Source organism: Pleurodeles waltl, chromosome 3_1, assembly GCF_031143425.1.
Source record: "Pleurodeles waltl isolate 20211129_DDA chromosome 3_1, aPleWal1.hap1.20221129, whole genome shotgun sequence".
Taxonomy (NCBI): domain Eukaryota; kingdom Metazoa; phylum Chordata; class Amphibia; order Caudata; family Salamandridae; genus Pleurodeles; species Pleurodeles waltl.
The window spans coordinates 708,587,775-708,607,657 of NC_090440.1; the positions used below are offsets into that span (position 1 = coordinate 708,587,775).

The 19,883-nt window shown below is 48.1% G+C and overlaps 1 protein-coding gene across 1 annotated transcript in view; it reads right to left on the minus strand.

Moving 5' to 3' along the window:
• PPIE (peptidylprolyl isomerase E) overlaps window positions 1-19,883 on the minus strand; it is a 179,556-nt gene that overhangs the window by 53,224 nt on the left and 106,449 nt on the right. Inside the window, exon 7 of the mRNA XM_069223416.1 lies at window positions 14,042-14,165. Within this exon, the coding sequence (XP_069079517.1) occupies window positions 14,042-14,165 (124 nt within the window). The remainder of the gene's footprint in view (window positions 1-14,041; window positions 14,166-19,883) is intronic.

Sequence of the window (19,883 nt, forward strand, 5' to 3'; positions counted from 1 at the left end):
GTAAGTACCCGCGTCTTCGGAGGGCAGACCAGGGGGGTTTTGTAGGGCACTGGGGGGGACACAAGTCAACACAAAAAGTACACCCTCAGCGGCACGGGGGCGGCCGGGTGCAGTGTGCAAACAAGCGTCGGGTTCGCAATAGGAATCAATGGGAGACCAAGGGGTATCTTCAGCGATGCAGGCAGGCAAGGGGGGGGGGCTCCTCGGGGTAGCCACCACCTGGGCAAGGGAGAGGGCCACCTGGGGGTCGCTCCTGCACTGGAGGTCGGATCCTTCAGGTCCTGGGGGCTGCGGGTGCAGAGTCTTTACCAGGTGTCGGGTCTTTGAAGCAGGCAGTCGCGGTCAGGGGGAGCCTCGGGATTCCCTCTGCAGGCGTCGCTGTGGGGGCTCAGGGGGGTCAACTCTGGCTACTCACGGTCTCGTAGTCGCCGGAGAGTCCTCCCTGTGGTGTTTGTTCTCCACAAGTCGAGCCGGCGTCGCCGGGTGCAGAGTGCAAAGTCTACGCTTCCGGCGGGAAACGTGTGTTGTTTCAAAGTTGCTTCGTTGTTGCAATGTTGCAGTCTTTGGGGAACAGAGCCGCTGTCCTCGGGAGTTCTTGGTCCTTCTAGATGCAGGTTAGTCCTCTGAGGCTTCAGAGGTTGCTGGACCATGGGAACGCGTCGCTGGAGCAGTGTCTTTAGAAGTGGGGAGACAGGCCGGTAAGGCTGGGGCCAAAGCAGTTGGTGTCTCCGTCTTCTCTGCAGGTTTTTCAGTTCAGCAGTCCTCTTCTTCTTAGGTTGCAGGAATCTGAGTTCCTAGGTTCTGGGGAGCCCCTAAATACTGAATTTAGGGGTGTGTTTAGGTCTGGGGGGTTAGTAGCCAATGGCTACTAGCCCGGAGGGTGGCTACACCCTCTTTGTGCCTCCTCCCTGAGGGGAGGGGGGCACATCCCTAATCCTATTGGGGGAATCCTCCATCTGCAAGATGGAGGATTTCTAAAAGTTAGAGTCACCTCAGCTCAGGACACCTTAGGGGCTGTCCTGACTGGCCAGTGACGACTCCTTGTTTTTCTCATTATCTCCTCCGGTCTTGCCGCCAAAAGTGGGGCCGTGGCCGGAGGGGGCGGGCAACTCCACTAGCTGGAGTGCCCTGGGGTGTTGTAACAAAGGGGGTGAGCCTTTGAGGCTCACCGCCAGGTGTTACAGTTCCTGCATGGGGAGGTGTGAAGCACCTCCACCCAGTATAGGCTTTGTTACTAGCCACAGAGTGACAAAGGCACTCTCCCCATGTGGCCAGCAACATGTCTGGTGTGTGGCAGGCTGCTAAAACCAGTCAGCCTACACGGGTAGTTGGTTAAGGTTTCAGGGGGCACCTCTAAGGTGCCCTCTGGGGTGTATGTTACAATAAAATGTACACTGGCATCAGTGTGCATTTATTGTGCTGAGAAGTTTGATACCAAACTTCACAGTTTTCAATGTAGCCATTATGGTGCTGTGGAGTTCGTGCATGACAGACTCCCAGACCATATATTCTTATGGCTACCCTGCACTTACAAGGTCTAAGGTTTTGCTTAGACACTGTAGAGGCACAGTGCTCATGCACTGATGCCCTCACCTATGGTATAGTGCACCCTGCCTTAGGGCTGTAAGGCCTGCTAGAGGGGTGACTTACCTATACCTATAGGCAGTGTGAGGTTGGCATGGCACCCTGAGGGGAGTGCCATGTCGACTTAGTTGTTTTGTCCTCACTAGCACACACAAGCTGGCAAGCAGTGTGTCTGTGCTGAGTGAGGGGTCCCCAGGGTGGCATAAGACATGCTGCAGCCCTTAGAGACCTTCCCTGGCATCATGGCCCTTGGTACCAGTTACAAGGGACTTACCTGGATGCCAGGGTGTGCCAATTGTGGAAACAAAAGTACAGGTTAGGGAAAGAACACTGGTGCTGGGGCCTGATTAGCAGGCCTCAGCACACTTTCAAATCAAAACTTAGCAAGAGCAAAGGCAAAAAGTCAGGGGGTAACCATGCCAAGGAGGCATTTCCTAACACAAACCCCCTCCCCCACAAACGAAAGAGGGTGAGACTAACCTTTCCCAAGAGAGTCTTCATTTTCTAATTGGAAGAACCTGGAAAGGCCATCTGCATTGGCATGGGCAGTCCCAGGTCTGTGTTCCACTATAAAGTCCATTCCCTGTAGGGAGATGGACCACTTCAACAGTTTTGGATTTTCACCTTTCATTTGCATCTGCCATCTGAGAGGTCTGTAGTCAGTTTGAACTACAAAGTGAGTACCATAGAGGTATGGTCTCAGCTTCTTCAGGGACCAAACCACAGCAAAGGCCTCCCTCTCAATGGCACTCCAACACTGCTCCCTGGGGAGTAACCTCCTGCTAATGAAAGCAACAGGCTGGTCAAGGCCATCATCATTTGTTTGGGACAAAACTGCCCCTATCCCATGTTCAGAGGCATCTGTCTGCACAATGAACTGCTTGGAGTAATCTGGAGCTTTGAGAACTGGTGCTGTGCACATTGCTTGTTTCAGGGTGTCAAAGGCCTGTTGGCATTCTACAGTCCAGTTTACTTTCTTGGGCATTTTCTTGGAGGTACGTTTTGTGAGGGCTGTCACTATGGATCCATATCCCTTCACAAACCTCCTGCAGTACCCAGTCAAGCCAAGGAATGCCCTGACTTGAGTCTGGGTTTTTGGAGCTACCCAGTCCAGAATAGTCTGGATCTTAGGCTGGAGTGGCTGAACTTGGCCGCCACCTACGAGGTGTCCCAAGTAAACCACAGTTCCCTGCCCTATCTGGCATTTGGATGCCTTGATAGAGAGGCCTGCTGATTGCAGAGCCTTTAAAACCTTCTTCAGGTGGACCAGGTGATCCTGCCAGCTGGAGCTAAAGACAGCAATATCGTCAAGATAAGCTGCACTAAAGGACTCCAAGCCAGCAAGGACTTGATTCACCAACCTTTGGAAGGTGGCAGGGGCATTCTTTAAACCAAAGGGCATAACAGTAAACTGATAATGCCCATCAGGTGTGGAGAATGCTGTCTTTTCTTTTGCTCCTGGTGCCATTTTGATTTGACAGTACCCTGCTGTTAAGTCAAAGGTACTTAAGAATTTGGCAGCACCTAGTTTGTCAATGAGTTCATCTGCTCTTGGAATGGGATGGGCATCTGTCTTGGTGACAGAATTAAGTCCTCTGTAGTCCACACAAAACCTCATCTCTCTCTTTCCATCTTTGGTGTGAGGTTTGGGGACTAAGACCACTGGGCTAGCCCTGGGACTGTCAGAGTGCTCAATGACTCCCAATTCCAGCATCTTGTGGACTTCCACCTTGATGCTTTCCTTAACTTGGTCAGACTGTCTGAATATTTTGTTTTTGACAGGCATGCTGTCTCCTGTGTCCACATCATGGGTACACAGGTGTGTCTGACCAGGGGTTAGGGAAAAGAGTTCAGCAAACTGTTGCAGGACCTTCCTACAGTCAGATTGCTGTTGGCCAGAGAGGGTGTCTGAATAGATCACTCCATCAACTGAACCATCTTTAGGGTCTGTGGAGAGGAGATCAGGGAGAGGTTCACTCTCAGCTTCCTGGTCCTCATCTGTTACCATCAACAGATTCACATCTGCCCTGTCATGGAAGAGCTTGAGGCGGTTCACATGGATCACCCTTTTGGGGGTCCTGCTAGTGCCTAGGTCTACCAGGTAGGTGACCTGACTCTTCTTTTCTAGTACTGGGTAAGGGCCACTCCATCTGTCCTGGAGTGCCCTGGGAGCCACAGGCTCCAGAACCCAGACTTTCTGCCCTGGCTGAAATTCAACCATTGCTGCCTTTTGGTCATACCAAAACTTCAGGAGCTGTTGGCTGGTCTCAAGGTTTTTACTTGCCTTTTTCATGTACTCTGCCATCCTTGAACGTAGGCCTAGTACATGGTCCACTATATCTTGCTTAGGCTCATGAAGAGGTCTCTCCCAGCCTTCTTCCACAAGAGCTAGTGGTCCCCTTACAGGATGGCCAAACAGAAGTTCAAAGGGGGAAAACCCTACTCCCTTCTGAGGCACCTCTCTGTAGGCGAAAAGCAGGCATGGCAAGAGGACATCCCATCTCCTTTTGAGTTTTTCAGGGAGCCCCATGATCATGCCTTTCAATGTCTTGTTAAATCTTTCAACAAGACCATTGGTTTGTGGATGGTATGGTGTGGTGAATTTGTAAGTCACCCCACACTCATTCCACATGTGCCTCAGATATGCTGACATAAAGTTGGTACCTCTGTCAGACACCACCTCCTTAGGAAAACCCATTCTGGTAAAAATACCAATGAGTGCCTTGGCTACTGCAGAGGCAGTAGTCAACCTAAGGGGAATTGCTTCAGGGTATCTAGTAGCATGATCCACTACTACTAGTATGTACAGGTTCCCTGAGGCTGGTGGGAGGTTCAAGTGGACCCACTATGTCCACACCCACTCATTCAAAGAGGACCCCCACCACTGGAAGTGGGATGAGGGGGGGCGTTGGGTGTCCACGTGTCTTACCACTGGCTTGACAGGTGGTACAGGAGACACAAAACTCCTAGACCTTCTGGGACATGTTGGGCCAATAGAAGTGGTTGACTAGTCTCTCCCACGTCTTGGTCTGTCCCAAATGCCCAGCAAGAGGAATATCATGGGCTAAGGTCAGAATGAACACCCTAAACTCCTGAGGCACTACCACTCTCCTAGTGGCACCAGGTTTGGGATCTCTTGCCTCAGTGTAAAGGAGTCCATCTTCCCAATAGACTCTATGTGTTCCTGTTATTTTTCCATTGGACTCTTCAGCAGCTTGCTGCCTAAGGCCTTCAAAAGAGGGACAGGTTTCTTGCCCCTTACACAACTGCTCCCTGGAGGGTCCCCCTGGGCCTAGGAGCTCAACCTGATAAGGTTCTAACTCCAGGGGCTCAGTTCCCTCAGAGAGCAGAACTTCTTCCTGAGAAGAGAGGTTCTCTTTTTCTTGTTGTGTGGAAGCTGGTTCCCCAGTCTTCTTTCCTTTTCTCTTGGTGGGTTGGGCCCTTTTTCCAGGCTCCAACACCACTTTTTCACTCTGAGCCTTGCACTGTGCCCTTGTCTTGACACACACCAGTTCAGGGATACCCAGCATGGCTGCATGGGTTTTCAGTTCTACCTCAGCCCATGCTGAGGACTCCAGGTCATTTCCAAGCAAACAGTCTACAGGGATATTTGAGGAGACCACCACCTGTTTCAGGCCATTGACCCCTCCCCACTCTAAAGTTACCATAGCCATGGGATGTACTTTAGTCTGACTGTCAGCGCTGGTGACTGGATAAGTTTGTCCAGCCAGGTATTGACCAGGGGAAACCAGTTTCTCTGTCACCATGGTGACACTGGCACCTGTATCCCTCAGGCCCTCTACACTTGTCCCATTAATTAAGAGCTGCTGCCTGTATTTTTGCATGTTAGGGGGCCAGGCAGCCAGTGTGGCTAAATCCACCCCACCCTCAGAGACTAATGTAGCTTCAGTGTGACACCTGATTTGCTCTGGGCACACTGTTGATCCCACTTGGAGACTGGCCATTCCAGTGTTAGCTGGAGTAGAGTTAGAAGTGGAACCTTTCTTGGGACAGGCCTTGTCTCCAGTTTGGTGTCCAGGCTGATTACAGCTACGACACTAGGCCTTTTTGGGATCAAAGTTTTTACCCTTGTACCCAAAATTGGATTGTGAAGAGGCTCTGGGCCCACCCTCCTGTGCAGGTTTTTGGGGCCCTGTAGAAGACTCTTTACTATTTTTCCCTTTGGATGTCTCAACACTCTTCCCGTGGGGAGGCTTTGTGACCACTTTCTTTTGGTCACCCCCTGTGGAAGTCTTGGTCACCTTAGTCTTGACCCAATGGTCCGCCTTCTTTCCCAATTCTTGGGAATGCTGATGCAGTTTATCATTTGAACAATTACTTAACAGGTGTTCTTTCACAAATAAATTGTACACCCCATCATAATCATTTACACCACTGCCTTGAATCCAACCATCCAGTGTTTTTACTGAGTAGTCAACAAAATCAACCCAGGTCTGGCTCGAGGATTTTTGAGCCCCCCTGAACCTAATTCTATACTCCTCAGTGGAGAATCCAAAGCCCTCAATCAGGGTAGCCTTCATGAGGTCATAGGATTCTGCATCTTTTCCAGAGAGTGTGAGGAGTCTATCCCTACACTTTCCAGTGAACATTTCCCAAAGGAGAGCACCCCAGTGAGATCTGTTTACTTTTCTGGTTGCACAAGCCCTCTCAAAAGCTGTGAACCATTTGGTGATGTCATCACCATCTTCATATTTAGTTACAATCCCTTTAGGGATTTTCAACATGTCAGGAGAATCTCTGACCCTATTTATGTTGCTGCCACCATGGATGGGACCAAAACCCATCTCTTGTCTTTCTTTTTCTATGGCTAGGAGCTGTCTCTCTAAAGCCAATCTTTTGACCATCCTGGCTAACAGTAGGTCATCTTCACTGAGGCTATCCTCAGTGGCTCCAGAGGTGCTGGACCTTCCTGTGAGGGAAGCAGCATCTCTGACTATCACATTTGGAGTCAGGGTTTGAGGAGCCCTGTTCTCCCTAACTAGGACTGGAGGGGAGGAACTCTCCTCAACATCACTAGCTTCCTCCTCTGGGAGGTCATCCTCAGAGGGGTTGTCTTTGGCAAACTCTGCCAACAGCTCCTGGAGCTGTAATTTGGTAGGGTTTAAACCAGCTTTAATATTTTTTAGTTTGCAGAGAGACCTTAACTCTCTCATCCTAAGATGGAGGTAAGGGGTGATGTCGAGTTCCATCACATTCTCTTCTGCATTAGACATTATGTTTCTAAAAGTTGGAATACTTTTTAAGAATCTAAAACTATCTCTAGAACTTAATTCAAACTTTTACAAAACTTTTAAACTCTAAAAGAAATGCTAACAGGGACTAACACAAGGCCCTAGCAGGACTTTTAAAAATTTAGAAAATAGCACAAATTTCAAAAATCAGTTTCTAATGACAATTTTTGGAATTTAGTCGTGTGATCAGGTATTGGCTGAGTAGTCCAGCAAATGCAAAGTCTTGTACCCCACCGCTGATCCACCAATGTAGGAAGTTGGCTCTGTATGTACTATTTCAAAGTAAGAAACAGCATGCACAGAGTCCAAGGGTTCCCCCTTAGAGGTAAGATAGTGGCAAAAAGAGATAATTCTAATGCTCTATTTTGTGGTAGTGTGGTCGAGCAGTAGGTTTATCAGAGGGTAGTGTTAAGCATTTGTTGTACACACACAGGCAATAAATGAGGAACACACACTCAGAGACAATTCCAGGCCAATAGGTTTTTGGATAGAAAAATATATTTTCTTAGTTTATTTTAAGAACCACAGGTTCAAGATTTACAAGTAATACTTCAAATGAAAGGTATTTCAGGTAGGTACTTTAGGAACTTTGAATTAGCAAAATAGCATATACAGTTTTCACATAAATGACATATAGCTATTTTAAAACTAGACACAGTGCAATTTTCAACAGTTCCTGGGGGAGGTAAGTGTTTGTTAGCTTTTGCAGGTAAGTAAACCACCTACGTGGTTCAAGTTTGGGTCCAAGGTAGCCCACTGTTGGGGGTTCAGAGCAACCCCAAAGTTACCACACCAGCAGCTCAGGGCCGGTCAGGTGCAGAGGTCAAAGTGGTGCCCCAAAACGCATAGGCTTCAATGGAGAAGGGGGTGCCCCGGTTCCAGTCTGCCAGCAGGTAAGTACCCTCGTCTTCGGAGGGCAGACCAGGGGGGTTTTGTAGGGCACCGGGGGGGGGACACAAGTCAACACAAAAAGTACACCCTCAGCGGCACGGGGGCGGCCGGGTGCAGCGTGCAAACAAGCGTCGGGTTCGCAATAGGAATCAATGGGAGACCAAGGGGTCTCTTCAGCGATGCAGGCAGGCAAGGGGGGGGGGGCTCCTCGGGGTAGCCACCACCTGGGCAAGGGGAGGGCCACCTGGGGTCGCTCCTGCACTGGAGGTCGGATCCTTCAGGTCCTGGGGGCTGCGGGTGCAGAGTCTTTACCAGGTGTCGGGTCTTTGAAGCAGGCAGTCGCGGTCAGGGGGAGCCTCGGGATTCCCTCTGCAGGCGTCGCTGTGGGGGTTCAGGGGGGTCAACTCTGGCTACTCACGGTCTCGTAGTCGCCGGGGAGTCCTCCCTGTGGTGTTTGTTCTCCACAAGTCGAGCTGGGGGCGTCGGGTGCAGAGTGCAAAGTTTCACGCTTCCGGCGGGAAACGTGTGTTGTTTCAAAGTTGCTTCTTTGTTGCAAAGTTGCAGTCTTTGGGGAACAGAGCCGCTGTCCTCGGGAGTTCTTGGTCCTTCTAGATGCAGGGTAGTCCTCTGAGGCTTCAGAGGTTGCTGGACCATGGGAACGCGTCGCTGGAGCAGTGACTTTAGAAGTGGGGAGACAGGCCGGTAAGGCTGGGGCCAAAGCAGTTGGTGTCTCCGTCTTCTCTGCAGGTTTTTCAGTTCAGCAGTCCTCTTCTTCTTAGGTTGCAAGAATCTGAGTTCCTAGATTCTGGGGAGCCCCTAAATACTGAATTTAGGGGTGTGTTTAGGTCTGGGGGGTTAGTAGCCAATGGCTACTAGCCCTGAGGGTGGCTACACCTTCTTTGTGCCTCCTCCCTGAGGGGAGGGGGGCACATCCCTAATCCTATTGGGGGAATCCTCCATCTGCAAGATGGAGGATTTCTAAAAGTTAGAGTCACCTCAGCTCAGGACACCTTAGGGGCTGTACTGACTGGCCAGTGACGACTCCTTGTTTTTCTCATTATCTCCTCCGGCCTTGCCGCCAAAAGTGGGGCCGTGGCCGGAGGGGGTGGGCAACTCCACTAGCTGGAGTGCCCTGGGGTGTTGTAACAAAGGGGGTGAGCCTTTGAGGCTCAGCGCCAGGTGTTACAATTCCTGCAGGGGGAGGTGTGAAGCACCTCCACCCAGTACAGGCTTTGTTACTAGCCACAGAGTGACAAAGGCACTCTCCCCATGTGGCCAGCAACATGTCTGGTGTGTGGCAGGCTGCTAAAACCAGTCAGCCTACACGGGTAGTTGGTTGAGGTTTCAGGGGGCACCTCTAAGGTGACCTCTGGGGTGTATGTTACAATAAATTGTACACTGGCATCAGTGTGCATTTATTGTGCTGAGACGTTTGATACCAAACTTCACAGTTTTCAGTGTAGCCATTATGGTGCTGTGGAGTTCATGCATGACAGACTCCCAGACCATATACTCTTATGACTACCCTGCACTTACAATGTCTAAGGTTTTGCTTAGACACTGTAGGGGCATAGTGCTCATGCACTTATGCCCTCACCTATGGTATAGTGCACCCTGCCTTAGGGCTGTAAGGCCTGCTAGAGGGGTGACTTACCTATACCTATAGGCAGTGTGAGGTTGGCATGGCACCCTGAGGGGAGTGCCATGTCGACGTAGTCGTTTTGTCCTCACTAGCACACACAGCTGGCAAGCAGTGTGTCTGTGCTGAGTGAGGGGCCCCCAGGGTGGCACAAGACATGCTGCAGCCCTTAGAGACCTTCCCTGGCATCAGGGCCCTTGGTACCAGGGGTACCAGTTACAAGGGACTTACCTGGATGCCAGGGTGTGCCAATTGTGAAAACAAAAGTACAGGTTAGGGAAAGAACACTGGTGCTGGGGCCTGATTAGCAGGCCTCAGCACACTTTCAAATCAAAACTTAGCATCAGCAAAGGCAAAAAGTCAGGGGGTAACCATGCCAAGGAGGCATTTCCTTACACTATATTTCCAGAACCAAAAGGATCTTTGCTGCAGGTAAGTACAGTTTCAAGACTGTATTACTTTCTAGTATCAAATGCATTTTGTTTAGAATTCACAGGTAAGTAATACTTTTCGGTTTCAAAAGTGGACTCAGTGCAATTTCTCACAGAAAGAAATGCAATCCTAGGGGTGGAAAAGTAACAATACAATCCCGGTCATCAGGGGTTAAGGTGTCCACAGGACAAAGTTTAGGTAGACACCAAGAGTGCACCACCAGCAACACAGGGCTAGCCAGGTGCAGAGGTCAAAGCTGGTGTCAGCCACCCAACGGCATCCTATGGAGACGGGGCGCTCAGAAAGAAACTGCTTGCAGGTAAGTATCTGTGACATCAGGGCCCAGACTTGGGGGGGGTTTCGATCAGCACCAAACACACACCCTCAGCAGCACAGGGGCGGACAGGTGCAGGGTGCAAACACAGCGTCCGGAGCCCAATGCTTTTCAAAAAGGGAACCCTGGGGTCACAAATATGCTTCAGGGTCGTCCAGGGAGTCGACTGAAGAAAACTGCTGGACAGGTAAGTAGAGTGCACTGGATGCTGCTGGACTGTCAGTTGGGTTCCCCAAGGCCAGGGGGCTGTGGGTGTAGAGGTCTCTTTAACGTCAGGAAATCACGCCGGTCGGGTCCTCCAGATTTAGGCTGCAGGCGCTGTCGTGTTGGTCAGGAGGGCTAAACCCAGGGTGGACTCGAGGTCAGAATCACATGGGGACCTTCTCTGGACTGTAGGGGCCACCTGGACATGGGCCATAGGTGTTGGGTTCAGAGTGAGCAGGACGCGGGTCCGGGCAGTTCTGGAGTCCTTTTGGAGTTTTCTTTGTGGACAGGGCCACTATCCTTGGGAGATCTTGGTCCTTGGGTTGGCATGAAGTCTTCTGGGGGTTTGTAGAGGTAGCTGGTCCTGCAGGACGAGTTGGCTTCTTGCAGCAGGATTCTTGAAGCTGCAGACAGGCCGGTAAAGCTGGGGCCAAGTCAGTTGTCGTGTGGAGTCTTCTCTGCTGGTGGGGCTCTTCAGTCCTTATGCTTAGGCCAGGAATCTGAAGAGCAAGGTTCAGGGGTGCCCCTAATTACTAGATTTAGGGGCGTTACAGGGGTCAGAGGGCAGTAGCCAACGGCTACTGTCCCTGAGAGTGGCTACACCCTTCCTGTGCCCACTCCCTTAGGGGTGGGGGGCACATTCCTAACCCTATTGGCTAATATCCTACACAGCAAGATGGAGAATTCTGCCAGGAGGGGTTCACCTCAGCTCTGAGCACCCTAGGGGTGGTCCTAGCTGGGGTGGGCACACCTCCTGGTGTTTACTAACTTTCCAGCCAGGCCTGCCGCCAAAAGTGGGGTTTGGTCCGGAGGGCGGGCATCTTCCACTAGCTGGAGTTCCCTGAGGCTGTGTAACCTGAAGCAGGAGCCTTTGAGGCTCACTTCTAAGTGTTGCAGTTCCTGCAGGGGGGAGGTGTGAAGCACCTCCACCCAGAATATGCTTTGTTACTGCCCCCAGAGTGCACAAAGGCTCTCTTCCCCACTAGAGGATTGGGTGAAATAAAGAGGGCATCTCAAAGATGCCCTCTCTGTGTATTGTTCAATATATCCAACACTGGCATCAGTGTGGGTTTATTGTGCTGAGATGGTTGATATCAAACTTCCCAGTCTTCAGTGAAGTCATCAAGCAGCTGTGGAATTCATAATGACAAGCTCCCAGCCTATGTACTCAATATGGCCACACTGCACTTAGACACTGTAGGAGCATACTGCTCATGCAGCTATGCCCTCACCTGTGGTGTAGTGCACTCTTCCTTATAGCTGTAAGGCCTGCTAGAGGGGTGACTTACCTATGCCATAAGCAGTGGTTTGTGGGCATGGCACCCTGAGAGGGATGCCATGTCGACTTTATCTTTTTCTCCCCACCGGCACACACAATCTGTAATGGCAGTGTGCATGTGATTGTTGAGGGATCCCTTAGAGTGGCACAATAGATGCTGCAGCCCTTAGAGACCCTCCCTGGCAACAGGGTCCTTGGTACCACTGGTACCTTTTACAGGGGACTTAGCTGTGTGCCAGGGGTATGCCAATTGTGGAAGCAATGGTACAGTTTAGGGAAAGAACACAAGGGCTGGGGCCTGGTAGCAGGATCCCAGCACACACTCAGTCAAGTTAGCATCAGATAGCAGGCAAAAAGTAGGGGGTAACCATGCCAAAAGGGGCACTTTCCTACACATGGTTTCCAGTCTATCCTGTGGTACCAAATCTAGTAGTGGTAAAATGTCATGCCACAAATGGAGTTGATACCACTGAGAATAGTTAGAGGACTTATTGCCTTTACTGAGATTGCTGCCAGGGAGGTGCCTCAGAATGTCACTGTGTCTACTTTCCTTATCCTGATGACTGCAGCTAGGTATTGTGGAATCCTTTCATCGCCTCTGAGCTGCTCAAGTAATGATTTTGTAATGGACAGTTAGGAATGATGTTGCCCAATATGTGACGACCCAAAATATATCAACGTTTTCATTAGCTTTAACTCCTCTTTTCAGATGTATTCTAAAATTAGGATCAATTTCTCAGACTTCCTTGGTTGTTCCTTGAAATCTTATCGAAAGCACTGCGTTCTACTGCAGACATCAGCAGACCAAATTTCTGCACTTTCCAACATGGTGTGGGAATAGGCACTGTCATCCGGTTGTGAGGCCGGTTTCAGAGACTTCCTGGCTCCTTCCTGGGATATAATAAAATCCCTCCATTACAATTTCCCTTCTTCATCAAGGTCACGTTCCAGAACTTCACTTTCCTCCTCTCCTGGTTCTGTGTCCTGATCACTATTGTGTGGGCGTGGGAAGGTTTCAGACGCAACGCAGAAAAGCATGAGGCTTTCGAGGAGTCAGCTACAGAGGTTGAGCCAGTTGTAGGGATAACGGAACAAGAGACGGTTACCGACTTAGCGGAGTGTAGTGGATTAATTTCTAAAATGCCTCCATCTCCTGTAAGGAGTCAAGGAAACTGACTGGAACCAGTTACATAAGAGGACCTTAGTGGTGAATGTGGGTTCATGGGGACACTCGTTGTCTGTAGGAAGCTGGCCTGGTGTGTGGTGGGTACCTAAGGTACTTACACCTTATACCCGGTCCAGGTATCCCCTCTTAGTGAAGTGTAGGCAGTGTCTAGAAATAAGCCTCTCTGCAGGCAGCTGTGGATGAGCAGCCAAGGCTTTTCCAGGAGACATGCACAGCTCATGCAATACCACTGTAGTCACACTGCACTTGCACACATAAAAGATTGTACCACAAGTACAATGGAAACAGTGCCTTCATGGCAGTAGATTCATAAACTGCAAGAGCGATAAATAAATGGTATATCGCAACCAGACTGGTATTATTTATAGATGTCAACCCGGCCGACTAGTTCCAGGATTCCAGCTTGTAGGCACGAAGGCACTGTTTCCATTGTCCTGAGGAGGCCGGATTTGTTAAGGCTAAACGCGTCGACTGGAACTTCTAAGGAGTGACTGTTGGAATTCTCAAATTGTTGGATTTAAGAATTTGTGGACTGTATCGGACTTCTTTTCAGTGACTGTTTTCTCTCACTGAGGCTAGATACTTTCCTTGGACAACTGCCACTACCTTCCTTTGGTACTGCTTGCCACTGGATGGCTAAGCAGACTATGCCTTATTTACTACGGTGCCCTAATGGAACTGTTGGCCGATTTCTTTATGTGTAATATTTGTACATAATTAGAGTTTTATTGCTATATATTTTTGTGTATTAGATTTTTGGGTGCACAGGTAATTTGTGGGCACTATGATTAAATTGGTTTAATGGAAATAAAAGAAATTATTTTTCAGTGAAAAATTGAGATTTTCGCTTAGATAGTTGGTCATATATTTATTCCTTCTGGATATTTTGATTGTTGTACTGTTCTTGTCCCTGATCCAGTGGGTTAATAGGGACTTCCCCTCCTTCTGTCTGCTACCTCACCCAAGGGATCAGTGCCTAGCAAGAACAGGCCCCTGGAAAAAGAAAGGCAATTGCTAGAGAGTCGTTGAACATGTGTCTGCAAATACTCACATACGGTGGTGTCCAGCATCCCATTACATATCAACGTATCCAGCGCGCACACACAAGATACACACACACACACTCTCTCTCTCTCTCTGGTGTGTTACACACAAGTGCATATTTCATTATCAAACACACATTAACATACTGTGGTGTCCAGCACACAGTTAAAAAAATATACTTGCTGTATGTACTCACCAACAGTCATGGGGACGATGTCCGAGCGCAGAAGAAAACGAATCCTGCCTGCAGGTTTGTTCCCAATCTTGATGTCCATATAGACCTGCGGGTTTGCTCGAGCCTTCTTAGCAGGAGGTTCCCCCTTTAAGAGATAAGAGTAGGCCTCACCAATAGTCAAAATGCCAAAGTCCTGGAGTTGGAAGCCTCACAAGTGTAAAATAGCACAAATTAACTTATCACAGGGACACCAGTTATCCCACTTCTTGCTATCATTCTTTTGGGTTTCTGCCGGCAGCATGAAAGGCGCTGGAACACTTTTGCACAGAAGAAAAAGTTCAAGACGGAAACCTTTGGACATGCATGGTTACCCCCGGCACCTAGGCTCTGCACTTCAAGTACATTATTCTTTTTGCTTTATCTACACTCTACAAATAGTGTACCGACTTTGTGGATAGATCATCTGGAGGCATTAGGAACTAGGAACAATATACTTCTGCTGTTCCTGATATATACTGCACCTAACTGCAGATTATTCACCTTTTGAATATTCCTAGGTGCCCTACTGGATCAGGAAAACTATACTAGCAGTGCTCCTGTGTGCCAGCAGGTGGCGTTGTGTGGCGCAATGTTGACTCCATACTGCCCGGAAAGGGACGGTGCAGAGCTGCATATTATCACCACCCCTGTGCACTGACTTCAGTTTCTTCTTTCTTTTAATTTTTAGACTCTCAGACGCAGAGCATAGCACAACTGTTTGCAACACTGTGCTGATATCACAACTGTTTGCAACACTGTGCTGATATCTAACTTGGGACTTTTTATTAGTTGTTAAAGAAGCCACTATTTGAAATGGGGAGGTGGGAAGTCAGTGAGGACTCAGCTGCTAGATAGATTATCCACCAGAAAGAGTATTACCTGAAGAAAGATATTTGTTCTTCCCAGTGCTTAATTTATGCCAGTGCTTGTTGATGCTCAGCACTTATTTATAAACACAACCACATTTTTATGAGGATCCACCACATCGTAGCGCTGCGTATTTTTAAACATAGTACATTAATAGAGTATTTAACTATTTAATATATCTTAAAAAATTATAAACCCTGGACTTAAACCTGCAGCTTAAAGTGATATGTGGGCTGTGGACCCACGTGAAATACCTTGGGCTCTGGCACTTATCTTTTTTTTTTTTTTTTTTTTTTTTTTTTTTTTTTTTTTTTACAAATTAAGCACTGGTTCTTCTAATGAATACTTCTAACAGTGGATTCCTTATTTGTAGCATAGATACCATAGCATTACCACCCAAATGTGATGGAGTGGACTCAAATCAAAATGTCCTGCAGAATCGAGGAGGCAAAGTGTTTGTCCAGCTAGAACTGGCTGTTGAGGGCAGAAGTGCTTTGTGAACATATATACCAATGCCCAGATCGCAGCTGTCAAGAACAGGCACTCCTTCTGCCAACAACTTTGATGGAATGAGATCTCAGAAATCCAGGGGGCTACTTTTTAGCCGGTGCACAGCAGATATTGATGCAAAGGACTAGCCACACATTGACAGCCTCCTCTTTTCCACCAGCTTGCCTCTCTACCTAAAACCCCAAAGAAGCACTCACTGTCTATAAGGTGGACTTGAATGCAGTGACAGAATCGCTTAAATTCCCTTTTTGGATCAAAGGGATGGAATCTCTTTCTCATTCGATGGGTGAGGTGGAGCAAAGAATGCTGATCAGTAATCAGGTGGCCTACATAGAAGGATATCACTCTATACCTCTCCGACAACTCTCCCCTCCTAACCGAAATCACTCTCCCCTCCCGGACGCATCGGCCGGCCTCTGCCATCTGGAGTTCTTTCCAACCCCTCCTGGTATCGGACATCTCCAAACTCATGTCCTCCTCCAAAACCTCCTCCCACCTAGCTGACCCCCTCCCTTCCTCCTTGGCAAAAAAACTCCACCAGTCCCTCTCCCCTACTTGGACAATGATCCTTCAGTCTGGCGTGTTCCCGGACTGCCTAAAACTAGGCCAAATCACGCCAATTTTGAAGAAACCAGGAGCAGACCCGAACAACCTCCACAACTACAGACCTGTCTCCAACCTTCCCTTCCTGGCCAAAATTCTCGAAAAATGTGCTCTCCAACAATTAACCCAACACATTGATTCCAACAGCCTCCTAAACCCTCTTCAATCTGGTTTCCGGAAAGGCTGCAGCACTGAATCCGCCATCCTCAATATTGTAGATGACCTCCTCATCTCTCTTGACTCTGACAGACCCTGCCTACTCATTCTCCTTGATCTTACAGCAGCCTTTGACACTGTCGACCACAAACTCCTTCTCGACTCCCTCCAAAAGAGAGTAGGCATTGAAGGCACTGTCCTCCGCTGGTTTTCCTCCTTCCTACAAAACGTACACAACTAGTAAAACTTCTAAACTCGACCTCGCCCACCTCCCCCATCACCAGAGGGGTCCCCCAGGGTTCTGTCCTCTCTCCATCCCTCTTCAACATCTACATGGACCCTCTTACCACTATCCTCACTCGAGCTAATATCCCCTTCCACCTCTATGCTGATGACACGCAACTCTATATTTAACTATCTTCCTTAGATGACATCCACCGTCTGAACAAAACCCTTAAAGAAGCCCTTTGCTGGCTCTCACATAACCACCTCAAACTCAATCATGACAAGATGGAAATACTCCTCCTCTCGAAATCTAACCAGCTTCCTCAACTGCAAGAATGGCTAAAATCTATTGACGCCCTCAAATGTACTCTCTCCCCATCTACCACGGTCAAATCCCTGGGAATCTCTCTGGACTCCAACCTGACCTTGCAGGACCATATTAAGTCAAACGCTAATAATGCCTTCCGCAGCCTTAAACTTCTTCACAAAATCAAATCCTTCATACCCCAAGACGACCTCAAACAGGCCACTCAAGCACTGGCACTCTCAAGACTAGACTATGGGATCTCTATCCTCACTGGCACGGCCAAATCCCGACTCGCCCCTATGAGGTCCACTCTTCATGCAGCAGCTAGACTAGTGACAGGAACTAAAAAATTTGACCACATCTCCCCAGCCCGGAAGACCCTGAACTGGCTCTCGATTGAGGCCCGCTGCCTGTTCCGCACTGCCTGCCTGACACACAAAGCCCTTCACACTGGGAAACCTGAATACCTCGCTAACAAGCTAGTGAAAGCTGGTCAAACCAGATCTTTGAGAAGCACAAACTCTCTCCTCCTCCTCCTTCCGAAAACCAACAAGCAAAAAACTCGATCATGCTCCTTCTCCAACAACGCTCCGAGAATATGGAATTCCTTACCCATCCACATCAGATCTAACACCTCCCACATGACCTTCAAGAAACTACTCAAAGAATTCCTCCTAAATCACCCCTCTCATTAATAAGGGTCTCTCCCTCTCCTCCCCCCCTTCCTCAAATTGCCACCCTTCTATTCTTGAGAACCCATATGTACCCTCATTGTACATAATGACTTTTGACTTGTGTGTCTCTTATGTTTATTCTTATGTTTATTTCCTGTTCTGCTGTAAAGCGCTCTGTTACCCTCTCGGTCTTGCTAGCGCTATAGAAAACTCTTATAAATAAATAAAAATATCATGGTTAAGGCAAGAAAGCCTTCCTAGTTCTTAGTACCAACTTGTCTGGAAAGGAGGTGGTGTAGAGTAATTGAATTGACATCGCCTGCCTGCATTTCACTCATGTAGTGTGCTGATGTGAGGCCAATAATAAGCTAATAAGAGCTGACTGTCTACCTGGTGGTCTTGTGTGGTGAGTCAAGTTCCATTTCAGAAAGATCTCTAGCCCACTGGCATTTTATAGCGCATCAACAGTATAATGAAGGGCAAAAGCCCATAACCGTCCTAATTAGTTTTCTGAGGAAGCCTATGTAGTTCCTTTATGTTGTAAGAATCAGAGCCAAAGACAATGGAGCCTCTTCATGATAGTTCTGTCATGGTAAAGGCTTCGGGCTCAAGTCAGGCGCTATAACTAGTTGCACTTTTGTGTTTTCATAGCGCAACATCATTCAAGCTTGGGCTAAGATTGATTTGGGGTCTGAAATGGGAGTTGGCACAGGGTCTTCTATCAGCGCAGTTGGAGTCAATATCAGCATCACTGCAACAAGAACCAGTGTGGGGGAGGACCCAACAGCAGTGATCTGACTGGAGGCCCATGAAGCTTTAAGGCGCACCAGAGTCTGGAGATTGGCTGCAAGACGCCGTATGCCAGATCCAGTTTGGTGCCTGTTAGTTAGAAGTATCCATCATAAACACTAGATCAGTATAGTAAGTAACTTCATTTGTTTGCTAGATCCAAATTCTCATCTTTCAGACATGTAGTAAGCATTTGAAAATCCTGTATGATAGGCCACTGACCAAACACTCAAAATCTGACCAACTGCTTAACCGAAATAAGCATCCGCTCAGGATCAGATAACTGAAAGTAGTCTTTAACGTCCATACAGAGAGTCACTTAATTGGCTGCAACCAACTAAGCATTGCATTGAATGCTACTCACTCCAACTTAAAGCCTGGATATGAAGGACTTCTGGAAGAGTGCTTCCACAAACAGTATATCACCCAAAGTACAGCAGTCTACCCAGCACTAGGTGGAGGTTTTAGAAGATTTTTTCCCCACAAACGTCAAGCAACTTCATTTAATTACTAGATCCAGATTATCATCATCCAGACTTACAGTAAGATTTCAAAGCATTTGAAAATCCTGCATGATAGGCCACTGACCAAACACTCAAAATCTTACCAACTGCCTAGTCAAAATGAGCATCTGATCAGGATCGGATACCTTAAAGTAGTCTTTAATGTCCACACAGAGAGTAACTTAATTTTGGCTGCAATCAATTTAGCATTATGTTGAATGCACCTAATTCCATCCCTAGGAGGGATTTTAGAACCATCACTAGCGGGGATTTAGAAGCTCTTTTCCCCACAAAAGGCAAGTGCTAATAAACTTTGCGAAATACAGCTAGATGTTGCACTCTCTCATAAAGCGTAAGTTACTGAAATTCTTTGATCACCCGAGGAACAATTTGTGAAAAGAAAAGGGACAGGTGAAATATCTTGCATAAACCCTCTGTGCAGGACTAATAGGATCTGAATCAAAGGAACCATCTTGAAAGATTAGTTAAGGAAGAAACATGGAAGTCAAGAATGGGTTGGAAACACCGATTGCTCTTGACTACCCCAAAGAAATGGAAGTGCAATCCCTGAATGACAGCTCACAGAAGCACCACAGCATGACTGCTGCTAATTCCAGGAGCTTCAGTATTAGACAGCAGCTCTGGAGAAGCACGATGCTCAAGAAAGATAGGGCGGGGAGTGTGCATATGAAATGGGTTTGTAGGAGATGGCCATGGGACTCTGAAACCCTGACCCAGCACACACAGCGCCCAAGGGTTCAAAGTGATGTTCACCCAAAGACAGAAACAAAATGGTAACTGGTCGCACAGCATAGCGGTTACAGACTTCTGGTGTGCGCTGACAGCAGTTAATTCACTGCCCAACATTTGGTGGTGGAGCCAGAAGTGAAGAATGCCTTAGCAGATTTTGGGTGTTTGCTCATGTGATTGCTGGAGGAGCAATCCTAAATACAGTTAGTAAATCTTGAAAATCCTGGGGAGAGGGGTAATGGGATCATCAGTCTTTGAGACATTGTAAGCATGCCATGGTTTACAGGAAGGCTCATAATCTGACAGGCAAAGATTCACTGGTATAAAGCTGCACTTTATCAAATTATCATTATTAAACCATGTAGAAAGCTCATTCCTGTTAATGGAAGATTCAGCACCTTCTTTTGTGCCTTGGAGTAAAAATAAGAGTAGAGTTATCA